Source organism: Neomonachus schauinslandi, chromosome 4, assembly GCF_002201575.2.
Source record: "Neomonachus schauinslandi chromosome 4, ASM220157v2, whole genome shotgun sequence".
NCBI lineage: Eukaryota > Metazoa > Chordata > Mammalia > Carnivora > Phocidae > Neomonachus > Neomonachus schauinslandi.
This window is the reverse complement of record NC_058406.1, coordinates 62,854,794-62,882,128: the sequence shown is the minus strand read 5'-3', so window position 1 is coordinate 62,882,128 and position 27,335 is coordinate 62,854,794. Positions and strand designations below refer to the sequence as shown.

At 46.3% G+C, this 27,335-nt stretch overlaps 1 protein-coding gene across 1 annotated transcript in view; it reads right to left on the bottom strand.

The window, feature by feature from the left end:
* Nucleotides 1–248: 248 nt before the first annotated feature.
* Nucleotides 249–27,335, bottom strand: part of ST6GALNAC5 (ST6 N-acetylgalactosaminide alpha-2,6-sialyltransferase 5) — a 154,671-nt gene continuing 127,584 nt past the window's right edge. The window contains exons 3-5 of the mRNA XM_021678133.1: nt 18,664–19,073; nt 12,086–12,193; nt 249–480 (exon numbers count right to left, since the gene is read on the bottom strand). Coding sequence (XP_021533808.1) covers nt 249–480; nt 12,086–12,193; nt 18,664–19,073 — 750 coding nt within the window. The remainder of the gene's footprint in view (nt 481–12,085; nt 12,194–18,663; nt 19,074–27,335) is intronic.

Here is a 27,335-nt window from a genome sequence, read left to right as displayed (position 1 = left end):
TGTTTCGCTCTTAAGGTAACCCCTTTTGCAAGGGATGACACTCAGGAGGACCTATTAATTCTGGCATTTTTCTCCTTACAGACCAACTGCACTGTTGGGGAGTCACGCCTCCGAGGCATCTGTACATGCTGCTTATTGAGTGTCCTCTCCTGGTTCTGTCCCTCTTTTGTGTCTGCTGGCTCCGGAAGTTCAGTGCCCCAGCGTCTGAACCGTAGGTACTTGGGATTTTGGTCTGGCACCCTCATTGCTCAGAACACAGGTTTATTCTCCAGAGACTTTAGAGCAAGTGATTCTGGTTTCCAGTCTGGTTGAAAAAAGTGAATGTTGAATGTCCGTGCCCAGTTCTTAAAGACGCGTTTCTCCGTGATGAAGCGATGATGACTGCCCTTCCGTCCTCGCTCATGCGAGAGGTACATTGTACATTCGTCAGGTCCAAACGGTTCATAATAGTGATAAGGTACTGAAGGGTGATTGGGATCCCTGTAGGAGGAAAATGAGATGACTGAGTAAAGGGAAAAAAAAAATTCCTTTGACTGGTTAAGCTGATGAGCACAACGCATATTTCCAAGTTAAAACGCAACAAAGGGTTTTTCTGATGTGTACACAAAAGCAAGTGGAAAGGTTTTGAGGTTTTGAAATAAATGCACTGAGCATCATTATCAAAGAGAGAGATTAAAAGTATACCACAGGACCTGCAGGTGTTTGGGATCTAGAAACTATATACTACTAAGACCCCACTATATTTCTTCCACTCTTGCCCGTATAGTCTATTCAGCATAAGCAGCTACAAAGATACTTACAAAACAAAAACACACCACATCTCCCTCCCCACCCCACTGCCCCAAACCCTCCAGAGGCTTCTAATTATAATAAAAGCATGCCTTATTGGGTGTTACATGAGTTGGTTCTTTCCAGAGCCTTTTCCTAACCCAGCCTTGCCCACTGTGCTCCAGCCATACTGGCCTTTCTGGTCATCAACTCTGCCAAGCTTGACCTTCAGGTCTTGGCACGTGAAGGCAGTCACCTGGTTGTAACATGCTCCTAACCAGTTCACTCCTTCTCACCGCTGGATATTGACTTTAATGTGTCCTCTTCAGAGAGGCTTTACCGGACGCCTGTCCTTTTGCTCTCTCTTTCTCTCTGTCAGGTTTATTTTCCTTACAGCATTAATCCCTCTCCAGAATTGCTGTAGTTTACTTGTTTATAATCTGTTCATGAGGGCAAGCCTTTGTCTTGTTCTTAGTAGGTACTCAATAAATAATTTTTGAATTTCTGTTGTTGAAAGATATTTATATGGAGTTAGCAGGTAAACAGCAAACCTCTAAAGACAATTTCTCCTCCAACATGGAAAGTTGATGATCCTAGTTTGATCCCACGGAACAAAGACAGGAAGCACAATGCCACTATTTTCTTCTTGTTGCTCTAGGTAGATGATGGACTCAAATCCCGAGTCTCTAAATTCAGAAATTCCAAATCCTCAAATCCTCGCATTATAGCCCAATAGTGCCAGTAGTTTTTGTTTCTCTATTCCTATTTCGCCTCAAATGAGAAACACTGGCTCATTTCTTCAAGGTAGTGTGTAAAGGATTAATGTGTTGAGGCGGTTGGGTGCCCTGTTGTAGGGTTACTAAAATATCTAACCCCCAAAGAGCCCTGGTCTCACACCGGTTTCTGTTCTAGTCCAATCCACACCACCTCTTCCATCTTGAAGTCTAGAGGATAAAATTAGTCAAGGTATCCCAGCAGGTAAACCTTCCTGCTTGAGCTACACTCACCAACTGGTTTTGATGCAAAGCTTTAGTGCTTCTCTTAAAAGGCTCAGGCAAATCACCTTTCCATACCTGGTGCCCTGGGGTCCCCACTGCGGTCACTCGGGCTCTACTCTAAGTACAGTAACTTTGTTTCCCAGAGATGTTCATCCTGCTAGACACCTATTTGTTTTCTTCAGAGGAGATCAATACACAAATAGCTTCTAGAGTAGCAACTTTACTCAGGTCAGGGATCGAAGTCTTTTATCAAGAGGGGTGTCAAGTTTGTGGCTCTGACAATAAACCTTTTGAGCTGCCTCTCTTCTGAGGTTAAAGTTCTTCCAGGAAGAGAGATTTATTTTTGTCATGCAGCATTTAAACATTCCTCATCCTGAGTTGGATGCTATGCTGAATTAATACTTTGCATCTCTATCATGCTTGTCTCAGAAGTATCTCTGTGTTCTACCGTGAAACATCAGATCCAATCCTGTCTAGTTAATATAGATTTCACTTCTTTGCTTACTCCAGAAATTGGAATCCCCTTAAAATTTTAATAGAGGGTATTTTCAATGCAGAAAATGCATTCTAGGAAGAATTCAAGTTGGAACTGACCACCATGAAGAAAAGAATAAACAAGAAAAGATAGAAATTTATGAGACAAATGTCCCCAGGTTCATATGGCATAATTTGGGGAACCATGCCAAATTCACTGTGGCATGGTATACTTGGGGTTAAGATTTTATTCCAATATCAATTAGGTTTTAAATCTGATTTATCTGCACTTTGAACATATTACTGGCATCAATCTGATGAAAGAAACAAGCTTCTGAAAATATCATGAGATTGAGTTGGCACCTCGGAATACAGAGAAATTGGAAACCAGCTAAAGGATGCTAGAAGATCAATTTCCTTATTCAGGAAGACCTTCTCTTGGAATAAAAACTTATCTGGCTCCCTATTGATCCCCTAGAGGGAGAATTACATTTACACATTTAATTGTTATGATTTCAAAAGGGTCTAAATAAGTGGGGTTGTTGCCACACCTTAAAACTCTGCCCAAATGGCCGAGGAGTGCTTTGTGGGCCTTGAGAAGGCAGAGCCAAAGCACCTGCAGGAACAGCCTGCCATCCGCTGTAATCCACTGTTGCGTTCAGGAAGCCCTTCCTAGTGCAAGGTCATAATTCCTTAGGCCTTTTCTCAAACCTGACTTCCTAAAGGCTGCCATAGCTTTTTCTTCCTCCACCTGACCCAAGAGCAATAAATATCAGCAGAATTTCCACATCAGGAGGCTATCATTGTAAAGGAGGACTCTGGCCCCCAAGTTCCTGTTTGGGGGCCAGCAGAAGCTGAGGGAATGGAGGTATGGGGGCGGGGGGTGGCAGAGATCATCGAAGAGCCAGTTTCCCAAGGGGCCACAGCCGCAGCCTGTCATCAGCACTCCAAGGGCCAACTCGGAATAAATCCTGCAAAATGATGTGCTGAAGGATTTTGATTTCTTTAGGGAGGAAGCAGAGTGGGGTGGTGGGAGCAGTGAAAGAAGGAACATTCGGTGCACAAAGGGAGCTTTAAAGAAATATCATGGCTTGTGTTCTACCTCCACAGATTTGGGTTTAATTGATTTGGGAGAGGGTCCCAGGCACAGCTATTTTTAAAAAAGTGACTTAGGTTTGAGTATCAAAATACATAATGGTAGTATTGGATTATAAAACCCATAAAATAAAAGAAATACCCATAAGTCCATCAGGATTTCAATAAATAACTGAATCTATAATTAATGAGAAAGAAGAAACGGCATTTCCTTACAGAAGAATTCCAATTAACAAATCCAGAGAGAATGAGGGAATAGAGAAATCACCATTAAAACAGCCTTGTAACTGTTGCAGGCCAGGTGTGCCGATGAATGAAACATTAGTGGGAAAAAATATGAAGAGAAATAGGTTATTTGCATGAAATATCTCCCCCAAGGTACTTATTAATGACAAAAGGAAAAACAGTAACTTCGCGGTGAGTAAACCCAGCAGACACCACCTTAGCGAAGCGATCAAGGTTAACATTGCCAGTAATAAGACATTTGACATCATGTGTCGGTTGATGCGGGCTGCTGGGAAGGGCTTACTGCTTCTGTAGTACCCTCCCCAGGAATGCACAGCCTCAATCCGATCATGAGAAAACATCACACGAATCCAAAGTGAGGGATCTCCGGCTATAACGACGTTGTGAAAGATAAGAAGAGGCTGAAGGACGGTCACAGACAGGAGGAGACTGAGAGCCAGGATAAGTAAATGCAAAGGGATCCTGGCATGGGTCCTGGAGGAGCTCCAGGACATCAGCCGGACAACTGGTGAAATCAGAATAAAGTCTGTCATTTGGGTAAGAGTTCTGCACTGTTGTTAATTTCTTAGTTTTGATCATTGGACCATAATGATGCAAAATGCTACCATTAGGGGAAGCTGGGTGAAGGGTATACAGGAACTCTCTGTGCTATTTTTGCAACTTTTTCTGGGTAAGTTTGAAACTTTTTCAAAACAAGGGGCGCCTGAGTGGCTCCTTCAGTGGGTGTCTACCTTCGGCTCAGGTCATGATCTCCAGGGTCCTGGGATCGAGTCCTGCATCGGGCTCCCTGCTCAGCGGGGATTCTGCTTCTCCCTCTGCTGGCCGCTCGCCCTGCTTGTGCTCTCTCTCTCTCTCACTCTCTGACATATAAATAAAATCTTTAAAAAAAAAACTTTTTCAAAACAAAAAATTTAAAAAAACATGTTAATGTTGAAAAGCGCCGTAGGAGATTCTAATATGCAGCCAGGGTGAACACAGCTGATTCAGTGAAGTACTTGCTCAGCTCTGGTGCTTCACTTCCATGATCTGTTCCATGTCCCCATCAGGCAAGGGAGGGAGCACAAGGTCGGTGTCACTGCTCCATGTGACGGCTGAGCAGCCAGCAGGCAAGTGGGGTCCGGCGCCTGGCTGTAAGCACACAGCCTCACCCATAGACCATCCCAGCCGCCGGACTTTACTTACCCTTCCAGCCCCAAACAGAGCGCTCAGCACTTGACATGACTGAATCTTCACAGCACCCCCGGGCCAGAGGTACTGTTCTGACCCCTGGTTTAGAGATGACAAAACTCATGTATAGAAAAACTGAAGAAGTTTCAGGGCTCAGATTTAGACCAAAGTGGAACTAAGAGCGAGGCTCCATATCTTGGAAAAACTGCTCTACCAGGTAGGTTTCTGTACCAATGGCACCTCAGGTTCCTGTTGGAACGACTCTGTCCTCACTGTGTTCTCCCGAGCACCTATGGATAGAGGCGCCCTGTGCTCGGTGGATACTGTGCAGCCAGTCGGCGCGAGCAGCAGACGCCTTGTGCTCACTGACAATTCAACTCACTAATGTTAATGGTAATGGGAGTTTGTCATGTTCCATTTGTGACTCTCCTAAAGCTAAGCTGCACAACTGGAAGAAGCCTCATAACGTTAACAAGCATGGAAGACTCCTCCCAATTCTGGGAATGATCTGGGTTGACCCTGATCCGTTAGTTGGGGCTGAACTCTCCACAAGGCTACAAAGGTCCCAGGAAGGGAATGGTGGCTTTGCTTCTCTCTAGAACTCTCAGACCCTCTCTAAACATGTTTCTATTCTTGGCATGGTAGCCAGCCTCCAGTAGGTAGTCAGGATATGCTTGACGAATAGAGCTGAGTTAACAGCTGTCGAGTGTCTAAGGTGTTCTGAAATTGGCTTGCACCGGGGGCCTTTAGGGGTACTAGGTAGCATTCTGAAGAAAATGTTCCTGTAGCAGGCTTTCCTACACATTTGCTTCAGCCCAGTGGGACCTGCTGAGTCACCTTTACTCTGTTGTCTCGATTTCTTGTCCTTCCAGCCTCTTTCGGAAGGAAAAGAGCCAAACCCCTTGGAAGCCAGTGGACTAATACTGGGGACTCTGGGGCAGAGTGCCAAGAGCCTGCAGCTGTCCACCCTTTATGGGGCAAAGAGCTGGAGTGAGTCGTCTGAACCCCCCACTTGCCCTCCACGACTCAGGCACTTCTGGGTTGCTACAACACCTCTTAATAGATTCCACAGGAGAGGAAGGTGGTGAAAACACCCTGGGACCGCTAAGAGTGGGTCAAATTATGGCAAAGATGGACAAAGGAAATCATGGCAAAGAGAAGCGTCAAATAATATATTTGAAGTCTACTTCATAAAACATGAACCTCCTTGGTGCATTAACATTCCCTACCTGTCCTCTGTAAGCATCTGATTCTACACGGTGGACTGTCGCCAACTAGGAACATTCCCTGTTATGCTGGCAGCTTTATTAATGTTTGCCAGCTAATAATTCTAGCAGAATCAACTCTCTGATATTCACGATACCTTTGAGATGTCCTTCACATTATGGATGAGATATTAATTTAGTTCCATGACAGTGATCACTCTGAGTCATTACTCTGCTAATTAATACTTGAGAAATGATGGGTGACAGAGAGTTGTAAGCTTGGTAATGTGTTAAGTATGACCAGAAATAAGATTATTAGGTAGAATTTAAATGCTTGGCCCATTATTATCACAAATAATTTACAGTGGAAAATGAGATTAAAAATACTCACCATAACTTAGTTTGGAAGGCAAAGATAACAGATTTTTTTCATTGCAATTTATAGTCCATCTAGAGAGCATGGATTTGGCTTCCTATATGGATATGGCATGACTTACGGGTCTACTGTCCACATGAGAATATATTTTGAGGCTGTCTCTGATGCAACGTGGCATTAATTTCCCCCAGCTTTCAAAACACCGATGAGCCTGGAGTCCAGTGATAGAGGCAGGATGGAGAGTAATTGCCTGATGCCCGAGCCCCTCTGGGAAGACCCGATGCTCGCTCCTGCTGAGAACGACGAAACAGGTGGCTGCCACTGCCTTCCTAGGACCCTTGAGATTTGAATTTGCCATTTGCTAATTATACTTTTCATTCATTGGGCACTTTTCCGGCTTGGGATAAATACAGAATCACTTTCTTAACCAACTGAGCCACCCAGGCGCCCCCAGAATCACTTTCTTAAGCACTGCCAAGGAAAGGAAGGTTTTTCTTTATTCACTGAGTCAATCAATACTGAGTCCATACTATGTGCCAGACACAATAATAAGCCCTAAAGACACACATGTGGACTGAGCACTGACCCCTCCTCTTGATGAGATGACAGGCAAATAAAGGATCTGGACAAACCCGTCCATGCGGGGGCGGGGCAGGGGCACAGGCAGGGTCTGACTCAGACAGGAGGTGAGGGAAAGCTTGTTGGAGGAGGGTCTGCTGCATGTGAGACTGTGGGGCGAGGTCCCGCAGACCCTGGCTCGGTCACTTCCCTGCTCTGTGACCCTGGGTGGCCGTTTTAGGTCTTTAAGCTTCACATATGAAATGATGATGAGAATAATGTTGATCTCATGGGATTATCATAAAGCTTCCATGAAATGGTGCATGTATTCATACTAAGCACAGGACCAGTGTGTGTTGTGTCCAGAAAACTATCAGCCGTGAATAGTATTGTAAAGAACCAGCAGCGATCAGTCAGATTAAGAAGGAAGGGGATGGAAATTCCAAGCCGAGGGCCAAAGGCCAGATGTCTGCAGGGTGAGTGCCTTTGTAAGTTTTCCCTATGGCAAAAAGAAGTCTGTGTGGGGAGAGAAGATGGGACTAAAGCCGCAGAAGCCAGGTCCTGGAGGGCTGCGTGCTAAGCGAGGGGCTGGGAACCGGGCTCTAACAGCTCTGGGGCCCGACTGAGGGGTGAGGCTGACGGAGTCAGGTGTGCTCTATCCAGAGCACGGTGGTGTCTGGAGGGGAAGGAGAAAGCCCAGAACTGGGGAGGGCAGTCAGCAGCTACCGCGACACCAGACTACAGGGGAAAGGCTTATGTGCTCGTCAGATGACTTTCACTGTTGGATTCGGCCAGGTTTTGAGGAACGTGTCTGTCCATTTATATGTCTGCTGCTCCCATCTGTGGTTTTAAATATGAATGTGGGGCTATTGTTCTTCCGGAGGAGTCCATGTGCTTAATAGTTCAGGGGCTACTAGAGGTATTCTTGCCAAACAGTGAGTCCTGGAAGCAACTCAGACCCTTTGGGTGGAGGGGTAGGGAGGCCAGACCTCCGGGAGAGCTGGATGGAAAGCGGGAGCTCTAGGCTTGAAGGGGCGAACCTGTCTACCCTTATTTTGGGAACCGGTCACTCATGGATTGCTTAGCTGTTTGCCCGCCGCCCCCACCCAGGGTATAATTTAGTCCCCTACTCCCTCGCCCCCTCTGTCCCCTCCCTCATCCCATGCATATAGCGGCTGGCATTCCCTTTGGGTCACTGCTGCCTTAGGCTGACAGAGATGACCGCAGAAGTAGCCCAGTGTTTGGTCTCTCTGTGCCTTGGTTTCCCCGGCAACAAGAAGGCAACGATTAGATTCTCCTGAAAGGTGTGTGACCATGTGATGTAGATTGGAAAACAGCAGGACTGTAGCTTAGACCAGAGGTTGTCAAAGGTCTTACTTGCCATGCCACCCCTTGTTAGAGAAGAGCCCCGATGTAAACCAGATAGAAGTGGGTCTGCTCTTGATGGAGTGGGGATGGGTGGGCCCAGTCGTCGTTCTCTCTTGGCTCCTTGCCCCTGTTCCACCTGGGAGGGTCATGCAAGGACCCCTCTGAGTCCGGCAGAAAGTCAGAGGTGGATGTTTGAGTAAAGCTGCGGGTCAGATGCGACTGACAGGCAGCCAGTGAGGATTTCCTCCCACAGGTACCTGTGAGCCTTCTGTCCCTTTTGACTGACTTTGTCCAAGTGACACTCGGGATACTGAAGGCAGAGCCTTGTATTATTCATCTCTGATTATGTCCTCAGTACCCAACACGAGTCGGTTGAGGGAATGAAGTCTCTGTGGTTAATCTAGCAATTAACCCCTTTTGAGGATACTGGTTGTGCCTTAAAGTCTGAAAAAGTTAATCTACCAAAAATCAGCAGTTGGCTCTCTTTTTGCTTGCTGAAATCTGGCCCCATGTGCCTTACCCTTCAGTCCCGTGAGACACTGGGCGCTTTAAGGAAGCAACAGAATGGGCAGGTTCACTCGAGCCGCCCCAGGTGATGTCCTGTGGGAGCTGGAGGCCACGTGCAGCGAACTCCCAATGGGGTTCATACAGGAGGCCACACAGGTCCTTCCCTTTCTAGCACCCAGGCTCTCCTCACCACCTGGGCATCATTTGTTACCGCTTGCTGGACATCTCCTTAAAATGTGCTAATGGGCATCCACACTTGCAGATTAGCGTGTCCCTTCACCTGATAAATTTGTGCATGCTTAATATACACCAAGGGTGTGCCAAGCCTTCCTCATCTATTATCTTGTGAGATTATCATATAAACCCTTATGGTAAGTACTGTTGTCTTCACCATCTTACAGATATAGAAGCTAAAGCTCCAGAAATAGTAAGTAACTTGCCCAAGATCACTAAGGTCAATAAAGTCAAATAACTTTCTGAAAGTCCTACAGCTTCTGAGAAGCAGAAACGGTTATTTTCTTACCCATATGAATACCCTTTCACTATAGCACTAAGGAGAGAGTAGAGGACAGGTCTATTCATTCACTTGCTCTTCATGAAGCATCTGCCATAGGCTAGGATGGCAAACATCTGTGGTCCTGCGCACCAGGCCTCCAACACTGAACCAAACACACAGAAATCGCGGCCCTTGGAGAGTTCATATTGCAGCAGGCTCAACCAGCCTGAGCTCTGCCATCTCCCAGAACCTTCCCCACCATTTCTGGGTCCTGGTGATATCTTACCTCCTGAAGTCCTAGAGCTCAGGACACATGAACCCTGCTTGGCCCTTATATTTCTCAACTTCTTCCAAAATAAAAACCAAAGGGGGAATGGCTAGACGAGTAACAGGACTGACTTACAAGTTGCTTTTTCATTCTCTGGTGGTAGATACTGTTTGCGAGTGTCGTTTGACTCCAAGAAGCTGTGCTGTGTTCATCACGTTTTCGTGTGGATAAGGCTTACAGTGAGTTTCTAGAAGGCAAGAGCTGTGTCTTATTCTTTGAACCCCCCTGAAGTTCTTGGTACCTTTTGAGGCAACTCTCAAGAATTTAGGAAAACCTTAATAACTATTTTCTATATCTTACAATATCCTATTAATTACTAGTAATATTCGTAATACCAGTAGTCTTTCCTGAGCACTAACTGTGTGCGGGACACTGTGTCAGACATTCTACAATCCATGATCTCATTCAATCCTCACCATGACCTGCTGGCCTTTATTACTGCTTTCTTATTACCATCTTGCAGATGAGGGAAGCAAGGCTCAAGGTCACCCGACTTCTAACTGGGTGCTTCAGCTAACCGGTCCTGGAACCAAAGGTTAAAGGAACTTGGGAGGGAGCGTGGGCCACTCCCGGCTCTTTCCTTCTGAGCCTCCCTGAACAGGCATAACCACTGAACAGGCTGCTCTCTCCAGCCTAACCGTGTCTGCCGCACGACACCAGGAGCACTTCTCCGCTGGCTCTCACAGCACGCAGAGCACAAGGATCCTCCCGAAGAGTTCCTGGAGAAAGCAGGCTGTGAGAGCAACCGTTGAACCTTCGGGACGGAGGCTGGGGAGCAGACCGCCTGAGCCGCTGGCAACATAAGGTACACCGATAGTCTCTTGACTCCCTCGTTAGCGCCCTTCCGAAAGCTGCTTCCCTTCTGCGGACGTGAAGCCGTGATGAGCTAACTCGGAGCAAGAGAAATGACAGGTTAACTTGCCTTTCATTTGTTTTCCACAATAAGTGGAATATTTCCTTGAACGCTCTAAGTCATTAACATTTCAATTTATTCATGCTCTTTCTCTCCGGTGTCCTAATGCAATATTACATAATTACACCTGCCATGTAGCTATCAACTTTGACGGCTCTTTGTGTGCCCGTAAGCACCTGCTCCCACTGCCTTTGTTAGCCTGTTGGGTTGAGGAGGCAGTTTGCTTTTTTCTTTACGCTATCCTACCTTCTTTCTGTGCATGGATTGCTAAATAGGGAAACAAGGCCAGTGAGTTAAGCGACGAGGGACTGGGTGAGGATCCAAGCTAACTCTTGCCACGTACGAGGCGCTGCTCCAAGCACTTTATGTGTATTAACTTGTTTAATCCACCGACGACCCCATGGCCGAGCCTACAGTATCATCATGTCCACTTCTAATGAGGAGGAAGCTGAGCCACAGAGAGACTGAACAAGTAGCTCGAGGTCACACTCGGTTAGGAAGCGGCCAGGCAGAGCTGACTGGAGCTGACCTCAGAATGCACACGCTTCCTTACACATCACGTCACTCCTGGGGACCAGTGAGTCTAGGCAACTATCAAGGCCTCTTCTGTCCAACCTTCTCTTCTGTGCCCGGACTCTCACATACAAACTGGTACTGCTGCTGTGTTGGGTCTTTGAGTTAAAGAGAGTGGGAGAAAAGTGGCAAAGTGGTAAATCAGCATGATTAAGTCCTCTCTTGTCCTTGCATCCAACCTCCAAACTGCAGATTCTGTGTAAAATGCCTATGGCCTTCAAGACGTCGTTAGGTTTCAAACACACGAAGGTAAAGCAAAAATACATTTTAGTGAGCAAGTTCAAAATGCCCCCACCCCAGGTTTTGCCATTTGAAGATCAGGATGGGGGCCATAGGCAGGTCATCAGGCATTCCTGAAAAGTAGGGTACTTTCTGAAATCATGGGTGAATTTTCAAACAGGCTGCCACAAATCAGGCCCTGAGGTTTTCCCAGTGCGTCCGTGGGTACACACCCCTGGCCGGGCACATGCGAGGAGGGATCTTAAGGTAGCAGCAGAGATGTGTGTATGTCCCCTTTAAAGTGGTATAATAATTATGTCTGTGCTTTTGGCCTTAGAAGCACAAACCAAGGCTACTGATGTGGGGAGGAAAAGAGGCTCAGAGCAATATTTTAATTTTAGAAAGCAGGCCTTACTGTCAAAGAAATTGCTCTCTTTAATTCATTAAAAATTACCATATTCCTTTCAAATGAGAATAAAACTAATATTCTTTAATGCTTGCTCATCATTAATATTATGCCAATTATTGCATTACTTTTGGTTGATAAATATTCAGAGGATAAATGAAGCCCACAAGATGGATTAATTCTCCAGCAGTACAAACAAAAACTTTCAATATTTTATATCACATAATTAAATGCTGTTTGTTGTTTCTAGAACCAGAACTTGGGACATGTTAATTAATTGCTTCGAGAAGACAGTTAGACATGTTTCATGGTTGATATTTGGAATCAGATATTTATAAACCCTGCACGACACTGCTGAGATGAATTACACTTGCAGAATAAATCCTACCTGCAGAAGTCTGGGGGCACCATGCCATAAACATTGATCCTGTCACAGAGCTCCAGCGCAATTGTCATTGTGAACCAGCCAGTGCTGAGCCAAGTGTTAGAGATCTTCCTGGAAGGAACAACAATTAAGTCCGCAAGCTGGTAAAGTCATCATTATAACCATTACCATCTTAAATCCTTTCGGGAGCAAGGCTGACGATTAACACATACTCTCTCTCTATCCAGTTGGTAAATAGCTGAAACCTTACCAGGTAGAAATCTCTTACCAACAGCATCGTATTCCACGGTACAGTGATAAATGATATTCATGTTCCACCATGGTGGATTATGATATGAAAGGATGCTCAAGCGACTTCTACATCATCAAAGATGATGATCGATGTTTCAGGGTTTAAATGCGTATGACCACAACCCAATTTCTTGTAAGATGACAATCCCCGTGTCAACTCTTTCTTTATTAACTAGAATACTTGACTAATTAGAAATATTCCTTGTTCCCCAGGCAGGCTAAATGATGAAGAGCTTATTAAATATGTATAAACACACAGATGTGTCTATGTATTGATTGATATTTACTGATCGATCAAACAATCCTAACGTGAAAGCTTCCCTTCAATTAGACTAATTAACATTGACATTTTGAATGAATGTCTTTCCTTGGGAAGACTACATTCATTTGGGAAGGGCTAATTACTAGAGGAAAAGGACCACAGGAATGCTTATGCTTAATTGAGCATTTGCTTTATTTTACCTCAGAACATCCAGAGCCCTCTAAAACTTTTTTTTATTAGAAGACCAAATTGACAAAATTTAAGGAATGAATCTGTGTGTTCCTAAATTCATTCATTTGCCCATTCAAACATCTGTACTGAGCTCCAGCCACGTGCCAAGCCTAAGGATAACTGTGGAGACGTAACATCAAGGTCTAATTTGACCCTGTGAGAATGACCCAGTCTACCATGCTTTGCTGCTGTGGATATTAATTTCAATTCTTAGGGGGTTGCTGCTTTTGCTTTTTTTCCAGTGCTTATGGCATGCCTCATTAGCCAGTTTCAAACACCTTATCCCCAAGGTCAGACTGTCTGACTTTGTCCGGCTGTAGCGCCGTATGTGATGTGAATACCAGAGTTGCTGAAAAGCTTTTCCACTTGCGCTGTGTAGCACCCCTCTTTGAGAAGGAAGAAGGCTTTTTGTGAATCAGTTTACATTATTTCCATTTCACATATGGGCTCCAAAAGCCCATAAAAAAACCAAGAAAGCAAAGAAGCATAATAAGGAGTCCTTTATTTTGTCAAATACCTGACAGGAATGGGTGATGTAGTCATGCCTGAGTTCGTGGTTTCCACTTTGTAGTTCTTAATCCCTTTACTCATTTTAGCTTTCCATTCCATTGTCCCCTGAGCCAGTACTAGCCCAGGAAGTACATTTTAAAAGCTCCTAAAGATGGGAACACCATGGGTTTTTATGTTGGCTGTTCTATCACGGGCCATCTGAATGACCTGAGGTGGGTTATCGCTCATCTCTGAGCCCAGATTGCCCATCTATCTCACAGGCCCGGGAAGCTCTATCTTCCTGGGCTAATCTGCCAACTCAATGAGAGAACACCATAAAAAGAATCCAGTCTGGTGTGTTGTTGATACATCGAGACCCCTTCCTCCTCTCTTGGTTGCCAGATTGGAGCAAATGAAGCAAATAATTTGGCCATTACTTTCAATGTTTTTGTTTGTTTGTTTGTTTGTTTTTTAACATCCCTGAAGACACTGATATCCTTCCAATATGCTGCTACTGACTCTGGTGTAGGATCCACCATCAATCATCAGGGCAGTAAGTACGAAATTCTGGAGCCTCCAGCCTACATAGCTATTAACAATCCTCTTCTTTCTCACCAAGCCTGTGTATTCATAAGAACTCTGGGACTTAGGGTGCCTGGGTGACTCAGTCAGTTGAGCATCTGACTTGATTTTGGCTCAGGTTGTGATCTCAGGGTCGTGAGAGCGAGCCCTGCGACGTGCTCTGTGTTGGCCGTGAGCCTGCTTGGGATTCTCTCTCTCTCTCTCTCTCTCTCCCCCTCCCCACCCCTCTCTCTAAAAAAAAAGAACTCTGGCACTGAAGGAGGTGGGGCAGAGCAAAGCTAGCTGACTGGGGAAGGAGGCGGGGAGAAGGTTTCTTGCCTCAACTTAGATTCTGTCTTCAGCTGTGGGGTTGTGACAGTGCAATGGCCAGGTGTTCTAGACTCACACTGGGTCAGTGAATAACTGGGAGCTTGTGAGGGCCAGGAAGAGACTATGGCCCTATGCTTTTAAGTTGTCGGAAGTGCCGCGAGGGCTCTCCCAGTGGCAGAAACTCCCCGTTACCTTGGCTCACCACTATCTAAGGCACAGCCAGAATTTCAAGAGGACGTGGCTCCACAGAACGAGGTTTCATGCGTAAAAATGGGGGGAACGCATAGTGAAGGATGAAAGAAACTCAAGTGAAGAGTTCTTTAAAGTGCCACTTGCAATTCCCCAGGCTCCTTAAATAAGAGCCTTTTGGGGTCACATGCTATCGAAATGCAACTGCCTTGTGCTGTCTTTCTAAAAAGATTTGAACTCTTTTTCCAACAAAGGAATATCTACTGTTTTTACACTTAATCAACTATAATGAAGGAATATGAAGAGCTGTCATGTGCTTATTAGGGAAAATTATCAGATATTCTTTTATATGATGAAGTAACACACTGAGCTGATAATTCTATAGTGCACACTAAATTACAATTAAAGGCCTTTCTGCTCTACCAGAATCTCATTTATAATCTCTATGGAAATATTCTTCCTGCAGTTATTTCATTTATGCTTCCTTTATCTAATTACTATAATATTGGTTCTGAATCATATTTTCCTAATATACCCTTATTCAATTAGAAAGTTATTTTCAAGTACAGTTACTTTCTAATATCAAAGAATACCACTTGGCCATCTCTGTCATTTGTCACGCTTCTTAAGTGCAGATCTTTCCCCCTGAGCCATTTTCCCCCCTCCGCTTTTAAGTAGGGTGAAACTTCTATAAATCAAAATCTATTGAATTATCCTCTTTTTTTCCCAAAATAATAGCCTGAAATGAATGTCCTGATCATGAGATGTACAAGATTAGACATTCCACATTTTGTGTACCTGTAATACATCTTCCTGTTCGGCTGGGTTTCAAGAAAAGCATACAGAGAAGAAATACTCTTGGACCCCCAAATGTCTTCTGTTTCAATTTTCAGAACACGTTTGTTCTAAAGGGCTATTTCTGACTTGGTTCTCTTAGCTTGGAGTAGTCAAGTTAAGAATATGGACACATGAGAATACTGAGCCAATACAATATTAGCCTCTTTAAGACAGTTTCTTAAAGGTAAGAGGCACAAAGGTTCCAGAAGTGACATTGTAGTTTGGCACCCTACAAATCCGTAAGTGTGATTCCCCTGAAAAGGGACTGTACGGATCCTTGTGGATGGGTGTCTGCACTTGAGAAGCCCAGTAGCCAGTCCACGAAGACTTGGTTCCCTCTACCAGCTGGGCTCACCAGGGAGACAGACCCATTGAACAAAATTTTCACTGGTCAGAATTTAATAAGCTTAGTGAACAGGATATGTCTCCATGTGAGTGCGTTTCCTAAAGATCTAAGTGACCAAAGGATGGAATGACTGGTCTCCAAGTTATCAACTTAAAATAATCCCTTAAGAAGATCCAGAGCAGTGTGTAGTTATCATAAACAACTTAGACTGCAGCCGTGTTTCAGGAATTCTTAAATTTAGCAAACAACCACTAAACTAAAAAGAGGGAAAGTGTTTTCTATTGAAGAGTGTTGCTACTTATTTCAAATTTTCCAACCAGCAAAAATGAAACTGTAAATAAGTCCTCTCATTCTTCTTCCCTTATAAAATGCTCTGCTGGTTAAATAACTCATTCAAATGAGTGATAGTCTCTCTGATTTGTGGTTTTTACAGGGCAGTAAGTAATTGGATTTCTTGATGACCAGGATCCCCTATGTGATCAACTGGCTGGGCTAACCACAGAGTCCTCTGGGCCTCTAGGGATGGAGGCCACAGGGCCAGCAGCCAGCTCCCCACCTCTTCTGTCCACAAGATGCCATGCTCACTCTGGCCTGGACCTGCTCTCAAATGGTCCCAAGGTTTCCAGAATTTAAAAAGAAAGGTCTTTCACACAAAGAAGTTGGGGCAAAGTTTTGGTCTTTCTCTAAGACCCTGTTCTCTGATAATGAGCTGCCCAACCTAGCCTAGCCATGGCTTTAGTACTTTATGTTCTTCATTTCATTTATCATGTCTCTTTTGTTTTGAGAAATCAAGCCAGCAACAGTTTTTGTAAGAGAAGGGGGTAAATTACATCCTTAAATGTATATTAATTATAAAATTACACGTTTCAGAATCAAGGAAACAAATTTAATCACCAGACCAGTCCTATGAGCCCAGTCATTATGCCCTTTTTCTCATGAGGTCACTGCAAGGTTAAGTAACTTGTCCGAGGCCGCACAACTAGTGAAGGAGAGTCAGAAGTCCAGTCTCGAGCTGTGTATTTAGACCACATTGCACCGCACCTTTTGATACCTAGCTGTCCTTTCTTTTTCACCTAGATTGGGCCAGCTAGTGGCCTTTCGTCTTGGCCTCGTCAAGGGCCACTCCCCCGACTGCAGCCAGAGGGGACTTTTCTCCAACCCCCAGCACGTTCTTTCACCTCTGAGCCCTTGTACCCATAAGGAGGTTTCCCTCTCCTTCCTAGCTTCTTCTTTACCTGGATAAATACTTATTGGCCCAGGACTCAGCTTAACTACATCCTTTTGAGAAAGCTTTTTCCTCATTCCCTTATATCCTAGACCAGTGCTTTTCAAAATATTTTGACCTATAATGAGAAATACATTTTACATCATAGGCATATATACATATGTGCATGTGTATGGTTTTCATTTCATTTTATTTTTTGAAGTGTGTAATTCAGGGGTGCCTGGCCAGCTAAGTTGGAAGAGCGTGCGACCCTTGATCTTGGCGTTGTGAGTTCGAGCCCCACGTGGGGTGTAGAGATGACTTAAATAAATAAAACTTAAAAAAAATAAATAGGAGCACCTGGGTGGCTCAGTCGGTTGAGCGACTGACTCTTGGTTTCAGCTCAGGTCATGATCTCAGGGTCCTGAGAACGAGACCCATGTCAGGCTCCACGCTCAGCAGGGAGTCTGTGTGAGATTCTCTCCCTCTCTTGCCCCCCGTGTCCCTCCGCCCCCCCATGCACATACCCCTTCTCTCTCTCAAATAAATAAATGAATAAAATCTTTAAAAAAATGAAGTGTGTAATTCTGTGGATTTTTTTTTTTCTATATTCACAAGGTTGTGGAATCATCACCACTATCTAATTCCAGAACATTTTCATTACCTCAAAAAACCTTATAGTGTATTTTTATATGGGATGAATGCTGATATTGATGGTTCGATTCCATTCCATTTCATTCCATCCTATTTCACTGCATTAAAAAAAAATCTTACAGAGTGCCTGGGTGGCTCAGTCGTTAAGTGTCTACCTTCGGCTCAGGTCATGATCCCAGGGTCCTGGGATGCAGCCCCGCATCGGGCTCCCTGCTCGGCGGGAAGCCTGCTTCCTCCTCTCCCACTCCCCCTGCTTGTGATCCCTCTCTCGCTATGTCTCTCTCTGTCAAATAAATAGTCTTTAAAAAAAAAAATCTTACAGTTACTCACTACATTGATTTCGTGTCCCATTACTGAGCTGCAACGGATAGTTTGGAAAACTTTGCCTTAGACTATGGCAGGTCCCCCTGTCCTGCATGTCACAGCACCATTTTCTTTCCCTTGCATGATGCTTAGCCCTTGGTGAATATTTGCCCACCTGGTAAAACTTTATTTTTATTTTTAAAAATATTTTATTTATTTATTTGACAGACACAGAGAGATAGGGAACAGAAGCAGGGAGAGTGGGAGAGAGAGAAGCAGGCTTCCCACCGAGCAGGGAGCCCGATGCGGGGCTCGATCCCAGGACCCCGGGATCATGACCTGAGCCGAAGGCAGACGCCTAACGACTGAGCCACCCAGGCGCCCCCGGTTAAACTTTATATTCCAGGAAGTGAGGGCCTATCTCTGTCTTGTGTTCGACTACATCCCCAGTGCGTGCTGCAGTGGAGGGGTAGGCACTCAATAAATATCGGTGGACTGAATACATGTTTGCTTCGAAAGGGAAGAATAAACCCATACCCTCCGTGTGGTCAGTGTTCACACAAGTAAAAGGAAATGCAATAAAACTATTATCTTGCACTTACTACCAGGGTAAACCAGCAGCTGTATAGCCTGCTCCTCCAAAATAGGGCCTTGGCCTTGAATTACCCACACAGTGTCTCAGTGCTTCATTCACTTTGTCTTATAAATTCAGTTTGAGCAGCCGGGCGACTAGGACCCCCTCGAGGCAAGCTCTATCAATGGCATGAGCAGTGCGGCCCCCACAAAAAGCCTTTGCCAACGTTTTGCTTTGGGTGACTCGGCCAGTGAGGACATGTCCTCGCCCTCCCCTGTGGCCCTGCCCCTCCCCAGCCCGCGCCCTCTACCTGTCTTTGCCAGTCTCCTGCTTGAAGAGCTCATCGAACTGCAGCATCTTGTGGCGCGTGGTCATGAAGGCCTTCAGCCGCGGCAGCACCTGGCTCAGGAGTTGCAGGTTGTTGTAGACCTGGCCCTTGCCGTCCCTGCGCATGTAGCTGCTGGGGCCCCAGAAGATGAACACGGTGCCCTGGCTCACGTTGAGCAGGTCATGGCGGTTGCGGAGGATCCTCTGGATGCTGGAATGCGCGATGACCCTCAGGCTGGTGCGATTGCCCACGTCGTGCCCGTAGCCGCGCGTCGGGGCGTCATTCATGCGGATGACGCACTCGGTCTGGTCGATCTGGGGGCCTTGCCGGCTGCGCAGCAGGTGCCCGGAGCTGGTCACCAGGGCACAGTCCCTGCAGTGCATTTTTAGGGGCTAGAAAGCAGAGGGAGGAGGAGGCCATCAGCAGGTCCGCCTCACTTGGCACCAGCGGGTCATTTCGCTGCCGCAGAAGCCTGCCAGCGCCCCCTCTCCTCCCTCCCACGCCAGCATCTATCCCTTCTGCTGTGACCCATCAGCCCTTCCTTACATTCTCTCCCAAATCGGTGACAAGGAGCGGATGACAAGACCGACCTGTCAAACCCTGGGCTCTGGGCTTTACTGATACTAACTAACCAACTCCCCATATCAACCCAGCAAGGTCGCTGTCACTGCCATTTTCCAGAGAGGAGTTCTCAGGCTTGGAGATGTTAAGAAATCTGCCCAAGGGTGCGTAACTAGCAAGTAATGAAGTCACGCTTTCAAACCCAGGTCTTTTTGAATCCAAAGTTACCCCCAAACGAAATAGAGACTATACCACCATTTGCTGTGACATGAGCTTGGAAGCTCTTAATTCGCCTTATTGAAAGTTCAGTGCGTATCAATATTCTTGGCTGTTGTACAAATATATTTATCCTAAATAAACATCGCCTGAGAGTCACACAGGGGAAGACATGCACGTTGTAATCCCTCAGGTGCCATAACTTTGAAATGACAACTAGGATGGTTTTAAGGAGAGAGGGAGTGAGATTGAGTTGGTCCATCTTCAAAAATGTGAAAAAAAAAAAAAAAAGCCTCAAGCTCAGAGCCACCGACCTCAGCCAGTGAACACGTGCCCTGTGGAAGCCCACCAGGGACAACTCCAATGACAACGCTCATTTCAACACCTTGAACCAATGATTTGCTTTCTGAAAACCTATGTTCCCACACATTAAACGTTCCCCTGTTCATGTGTAATGAGAAATATCTCTTAGTTGCTGTTTGAAGATAATGTAATTAGGGCCTGAGGCCAAGGCCTGCAAATGCTCAGGCAAATGACAATCAAGAATGGTCTGAAGCAAAATAAGTCAATCAGAGAAAGACATGTATCATATGACCTCACTGATATGAGGAATTCTTAATCTCAGGAAACAAAGTGAGGGTTGCTGGAGTGGGGGGTGGGGTGGGAGGGATGGGGTGACTGAGTGATAGACACTGGGGAGGGTATGTGCTCTGGTAAGCGCTGTGAATTGTGCAAGACTGTTGAATCTCAGATCTGTACCTCTGAAACAAATAATGCAATATATGTTAAGGAAAAAAAAAAAAAAAGAAGAAGAAGAAGGTAGCAGGAGGGGAAGAATGAAGCGGGGAAATCCGAGGGGTAGATGAACCATGAGAGACGACGGACTCCGAAAAACAAACTGAGGGCTCTAGAGGGGAGGGGGATGGGGGGTTGTGTTAGCCTGGTGATGGGTATTAAAGAGGGCACGTACCGAACGGAGCACTGGGTGTTATATGCAACCAATGAATCATGGAACACTACATCAAAAACTAATGATGTAATGTATGGTGATCAACATAACATAAAAAAAAAAAAAAAAGAATGGTCTCAAGGAAAGTGGCATTGTTACCCGTGCCCCAGAGCCTCTGCCCTTTCTCCCTGCGAACCTGAACCCGAAACGTTGGCTCCCTGCGTGGTCTTGCGAAGTTGGAGCCAGTTTAGTGCTTCTATTTACTCCGGGAGTTTCCCGAGCCATCGCTCTGCCTTCAGAACCAGACAGGGGCACCTGAGGACAGCCACCTTCCTTCACTGCATAGTCGCCGAGGGCACCAGCTCTGGGGCTTTCACGACGGGTCCAGCCTTGTCTCCGGTACCTATTAGCTGTGGGACCCTGGCAAGCCACTGACCTGTGAGACTCTCAGGTTTCTCATTTCCAAATGAGGATAATGAATGCGCCATTCTATCTTGGTAGAATGAAAATGTACACAGTATTAGACCAGGCCATTTGAAATTGCCAGTATTTGAACAATAGCAATTGCAGGGGTTTGAACCCAGTGCTTACATAGGATCACTGGGTAATGAGACTGTTATTGGGATTACCTGTCAGAGTGGAGTGATTGCAGGCACTCATTAAGCCAGTACTGATCACTTCGGGTTGATAATTGACATGTAAGCTTAAGAAATGGAGATTCTACCATTGCAAATTCTCATCATTCATTTGACACCCAGTTACTCTTAAGTGACAGACACTATAATGGGCAGTAAGAATGCAAATGGAATGCAAAAACAGAAACCCTTCAAAGTTTATACTTTAGTGAGGGACGGTGGGTCAGTCAAAACGTGCAATAAAGTGTGAGAGGATGAGGCGGGGGACTGTGTGAAAGTCTTAGTAAAGGGCGATGCTGAGAGCACAGCAAGGCGGTGGGCACAAACGAGAGAGAGGCCACTTTCGCTAATGGTGATTAGATGCTTCCATGGGCCAGGCACTGTGCTGAGCTTCTTATATAATTGCATTAGTTCTTCAAATAACCCCATAAGGAAGGTATTATATTATCACCCCTATTTTACTAATGAGGCTGAGGGATAGAAAAGTAAGGAACTTGCTCAAGGCCATACAGTCAGGAAGTGGTAGAGCTGGAATTCACACCCAGGAAATCAAAGTGCAGAGCCCGTGGGATTAACCATCACGGCATCACGGTGCAGTAGAATAAATCGAACACGTGCCATGAGATGTTTTAAGTCATTGCCTCCTTTCCTTCTTTCCTCTCACAACCCCAGAAGCTCAGTGATGCTGTTTCTTAACCAGTAGTGTTGTTTTGCTTTTAGGGCATTGGGCCGGCTGGATGCAGTCAAGTGACAAAGGTCTTGTATCCAATACGTCCATTCCTTGGAGCCCCGTTAACAGCAGACCCATGAATGAATGAAGTGAATGAGAGTAAAATGTACATAAGACCAAATCTTCCTGGGATGCCTGGGTGGCTCAGTCGGTGAAGCGTCTGCCTTTGGCTCAGGTCATGATCCCGGGGTCCTGGATCAAGCCCCGTGTCAGGCTCCCTGCTCCGTGGGGAGTTTGCTTCTCCCTCTGCCTGCCACTCCCCCTGCTTGTGTGCTTGCTCTCTCTCTCTCTGACAAATAAGTAAAATCTTAAAAAAAAAAAGCCCAAATCTTCCTTTTGAGGAATAGCCACATTACAGATGTGTAGAATCCCCTCAGGAAACTCCTGGAACCTGGAGTTGGAAGCCCTTCTGAGTCCCCTGAATGAACTGCTGGGGGTGAAGAGAAATTTCATGGGCCAAAGGATGGGGGAAATACTTAATTTTCCTTTTTCTGATTTTACATGCACACCCCACACAGAAAGGATGAAGAGGGAAAGTTAAACGATCTGTTCAACCATGGAGCTCCTATCAAGTCTCAGGCACTGAGCTTGGTGATACAGATAAAAAGATCTGGTCCTTCCTCCCAAGGGGGCACACAATCTAAGATGAGTGTGCCCCCAGATAAGGAATTACAGGACCATGGAGTAAGTGCTAGAATGCAATTAGGCACAAGGGACCAAAGGTGAGGGAACATTTGAGCCTATGTGGAGGAGACGGAGAGGAGGGGGGACAGCCGGAACAGATGTGTGATGGACACCAACAGATGACATGACTGTAAAAAAGAGGCAGTGGTTGATGGGGTCACAAGACACCAGAGGGCAAGTGAAACCAAAGTTGGCAAGTGTTCTCTGGATTTGGAGGCGTTGGCCACAAGACTCCCAGTTGAACCGAAGGGGCAGAGCCTGAGCTTGGTTGGCCGGGAGGGAAGTGGAGGAGGGAGCTTGGCGGTGAGGGCTGATGGAGGGTCGATGGCCGGGCAGGTGGATCCGCAGGGCAGACTGGAACGCTCAGGGTGACCAACCCACCCGGTTTGTTAGGGGCTGTTTGGGCGTCAGCATGGAAACTCCCGCATCCTGGGAAACCTCTACTCGTGGGGAAGCCCACTAAAAAAATGTCCTACAAGATCGACAGGGGCATGGGCAAATACCACGTTACTCAGTGAGGATTAGGGTCAGGAGACCCAGGGTCTGAATTTTGTAAGTCAGGTCCTTAACGTTCTCACCCGTAGAACAAAGAGGAGATCAACTAGATACTTGTGGCCACATGGCATTCATTCGTTCATTCATTTAAAAGACACTTGCTGAGCACTCAATACCCGTGAGGTACCGTGTAACTCAATACATTTGTTTAATAAGGTCACTTCGTAGGATTTCATCCCATTGGACCCTAAGGCCATTGGAACTTGCTTTTTCTCATCAGACTCACCTCGAACTATCATCTTGAATTTTCTAGTGTGACTGATAATTACAAGACATTGTGCTTATTTTTACTGGGAAAACATTCTGAAGAAAAGTTTCCACATCTCTCTCCCCCATAATTATTCTGCTGCGATTCTCAGAACACAAGCTGGTTGACAGGTGAACCCTGTGTCACCTATAGAAATTCCTGTGCCTTCTGTCTTCTACCTCTGTGGACGTGAGGCCAGTGGAAGACCCTTCCAGGGAAGGCCAAGGTTCCTGACTGTGCCATACTGGTCCTCTGGCATTACTGGGCACCACCCAAATATGCTGGGTCTGCCCAGTCCAGAAATCCCTCCCTCATGATTCCTGCCCATCTGCCTGAGCTCTGAGGTATTGATTACCTCGGGCAACAACACCCACTCTTGCGTTGTTCAGATGCACCAAACAATGAGCAAAAGATTGAAGTCTGAATTATGCCTTAAGTGTCTTTTGGTAAGTGGTGCCAATAAAATGACAATAGCTGTTCTAAACAGAATGTTACATTTCCCGCAGCTGAGACAAGCATGCACCAAAGCCTGAATCACTTCCAAAGGAGGAAATGAAGTCTGTTTTCTGCCTTTGGAAGGACTGATGATGTCTTGGGAGGCAGGATGACTAGAAATTATACAAACTCCATGACCCTGTTTCTCAGGATGCGTTACGGCCCTCCCAGAGAGCCATGCGCCTCCACATCTCAGTATGATTATAATCCTTAGTGTCTTAATGATATGGGTGGAAATATGCATGCCTTGGTGAGTTAAGATTCCTGATGCAGTGTTCACATATACTTCCCTTAAGCACTCAGTTGCTGGGTTGATGAATCACTGAGCAGAGGACAGGAAGGTGAACTTGCAGCTCTGCTAGCGGGCCTGGGAGCTAAAGCTCCATGGAGGACACAAGAGCGGAGGTGGCTCCTGGGAAACCCACTGGCTAGCCAGGGCTTCTCTCTGACTTCCTCCTCACAGTGCTCAGTCTCCTGATTCTGGGGGACATTTTCCTTAAAGCCCCATTTAGTGAGGTATTCCATCGTTTGGTAAGACACATGGGCACTGGTATTAGATCACTCCAATCTTGGTCATCTCTCTTGCTTCCTGACCTATAAGAGGCACTCAGTTAACACTGACTAGATGGATAGATCGATAAATGAGTGAATGAGACCCAACCGCCTGCCTTGTCTGTTCTCTGAGAAAGCCAGTCTCCTGAGATATAAAGAGAAGACACGATGTGGTGCCCTAACCAGGTATTTGCCTGAAGACCCCAGCCCTCTGTCCTAGATGCCATGGAGAGAAAAGCGGGGGGGGGGGGGGCGTATAATGTGAAAGCCTCTGTCTGCAGAGAAGGAGGCTATGGCCCTTTGCCTCAAGCCTCCCCGTCCAGGGAGCCATAATGGCCAGAGCTGAGGGCACTGCTTGGAATTAATGGCTGGCTAGGAAAATGGCCCAGGACACAGTGAGGGCCATTAAGCCCAGCCAGTTATTAATCCCCAGTAAGAGCTTGATGCCAAGGTCATTAGAACTGTTGTGAAGTAAAAAATGCCCCGGAAAATCTACAGTGCGTGGAGGCCACTGGTGCTCAGAGCTGCAGCCTCGTTAGGCCCCAAACGTGGGCCGTACGAGCACCCGTGGGAGGTGGGCAGGCTGGCTCTCCGTGGCGGGGGGGGGGGGGAGTGTGCACAGTGCGGATGGGCACACACACGGAGCTTACCATTTTATTTTTGCCCTCTGCTAATGTGTAAGCGTTTGTCATCATTCCAGTACCTAAGACTGGCTGCAACTTAGTAGGGGCTCAGGAATGTTTTAGAATATTTTAGAAGGTGTGAATGAGTCTCTCCTTCCACCTACTTCCCCCGCTCAACTCCCCAAATCAGAGAACAGAGGAGCATGGCATCTTGCATCACAACTTACTCCTTTGGGCTCAGGTAACAGGAGCAATCCTTGCTTGAGAAGGCATGCTCAGGGAATCAAGGTCTGATTTCTGTCACAGCCCAGAGAGCAGGAGCAGAAGGAATTCTCCCTGTGACCCAGCGGAGGCCTCCTGAGCCTTTCTTAAGAGAAGAGACCAGGCCAAGTCAAATTAAACTTGACACCTAAAACGCTCAGTGATGTCCTTGCAAACATTTGCAGCATGGCAATCTCAGGCTTCACTTTTAAAAATTCTGATTTATTTGGCAGAGGGAAAGGTACCTCAGAGCATAATGTCCATTAGCTCAGTAATGAGACCAGTCTTGCTTTGGGAGCTTCTTGTTGGTCTGGAGCAAACATAAGATATATTAAATGGCTTCAGGTGTTTCAAGAATCTCTGCACTTTTCAATCTGATGTTTTCCTGTAATTACTGGGCTTTTATTAGCTGTCAATCTCGGTTCAGCCTGACATGGGTATAAGCCACTCTGATTATTTAATGTGATTCCCTAGAAAAATGTTACTCTTTCAAGCTGCTCTTCTCTCTCAGTGACAAGCCCACCCACCAGCCTTCATTGCCAAGAAGTCCTCCTCTCTCCCCACCAGCCCATTTTTCATGATTTACCTCTACGGGCTGCCTGAAGATGAGAGCTCCACGGGCAGGAGGCAGTACTGAGCAGTGTTTAAATTATGGCCTTTGGAGTCACTGGCTTGAACCTGCTTCTTCCTCTCCTTAGGTGGATAATTTTGGGTGAGGTGGCTTAGTTTTTCTGAGTCCTTGTTTTTTCATCTGTAATATGTATATAGTAAAGCCAATCTCAAAGGGAAGGTTTGCCATCTCAATTAAAGGCATACCTTCCACCCAGTTTCTCAAGATAAAATTCAAAGCTCATTCTTAATACCGCTCTCTCTCCACCTGCTAAAACTCTTCCAGCCCTCCTGCATCCATCCTCGTACACGTATCCCAAACCTACCCCTTCTCACTGAATAGCATCACTGGCAGAAATCTCAGAGATTGTTTAGGCTAATAATTTTCAAGGTGTGGTTCCCAGACCCACAGTGACAACAAAGTCTAGGAACTTTCAAGAAATGCAACTTCACAGACCCCATCCTGGACCTTCTGACTCAGATGCTCTGAGGTGGAGTCCAGCAATCTCCGTTTTCACAAGTCCCCCAAGTGATTTCTGATGCATCCTCGAGGTTGAGAACCCCTGGACCAAGCCAGGATCCTCATTTTACAGAGCAGGGAGCTGAAAGTCAAGAGGTGATGTGATTTGCTCAAGGTCAAACCCTAAAAGAAGCACCTGGGATGAACCCCAGGTCTCCTCACTCCTACAATTCTAAGAAAATCCACGTATATGCATAGACTGTTCAACGTTGCTGGGACTCACTGAAAAGGAATCATGGGTTAGTGGTGCACTGAAGCTGGAACCCACAGCTGGAAGTGGTTTTGTGGAGATAGATGAGTAAGAAGGCTCATTCCTTAGCAGCACTGCCTGCCCCTGCTTATTTGGAGTAAGCAACCAGGAACAGCTATAGAGCAGGCAAACCCCGCATTACAGGGAGAATGCCCGTGCATGGCTGGCGGCTGCTTTCACCCCAGGAGGTGGGCCATGGGCGGTCTCTCCAGCCGGCGCAGCGCCACGAAGGTGTGGCCAGACTCAGAGACCCGTTGTGAGTTGAACGGTGTTCATCCAACAGCCCCTCGCCGCGCACCCACGAAGCGATGTTGAAGTCCTACCTGTGGACGTGACCTTGTTTGGAAAAAGCATTTTTGCAGACAAATTAAGGGGTAAGTCAAGAGCTGGTCACACTGGATTAGAGCAGTCCTCGCGTCCTTAGAAGAAGAGACTCAGAGGCACAGCGACACCCAGGGAGAACACCGTGGTGAAGGAGGCAGGGGTCACAGGGAGGCACGTACCGGCCAGAGGACCGGGAGGCAGCTGTAAGGTGCAAGGTACGATTCTGCCGTAGAGCTTTCAGGAAGAGCCCGGCTCTGCCAAAACCTTGATCTCGGACTTCTAGCTGCCGGAATTGTAAGAGGATCAATTTCAGTTGTTCTAAGACAACCAGATTGTGGTAATTTGTTCTGGCAGCGTTGGAGACAAATACACTGTTTCGGGAGAGCCGGGCTCTTCCGGAAAGCTCTACGGCAGAATCGTACCTTGCACCTTACAGCTGCCTC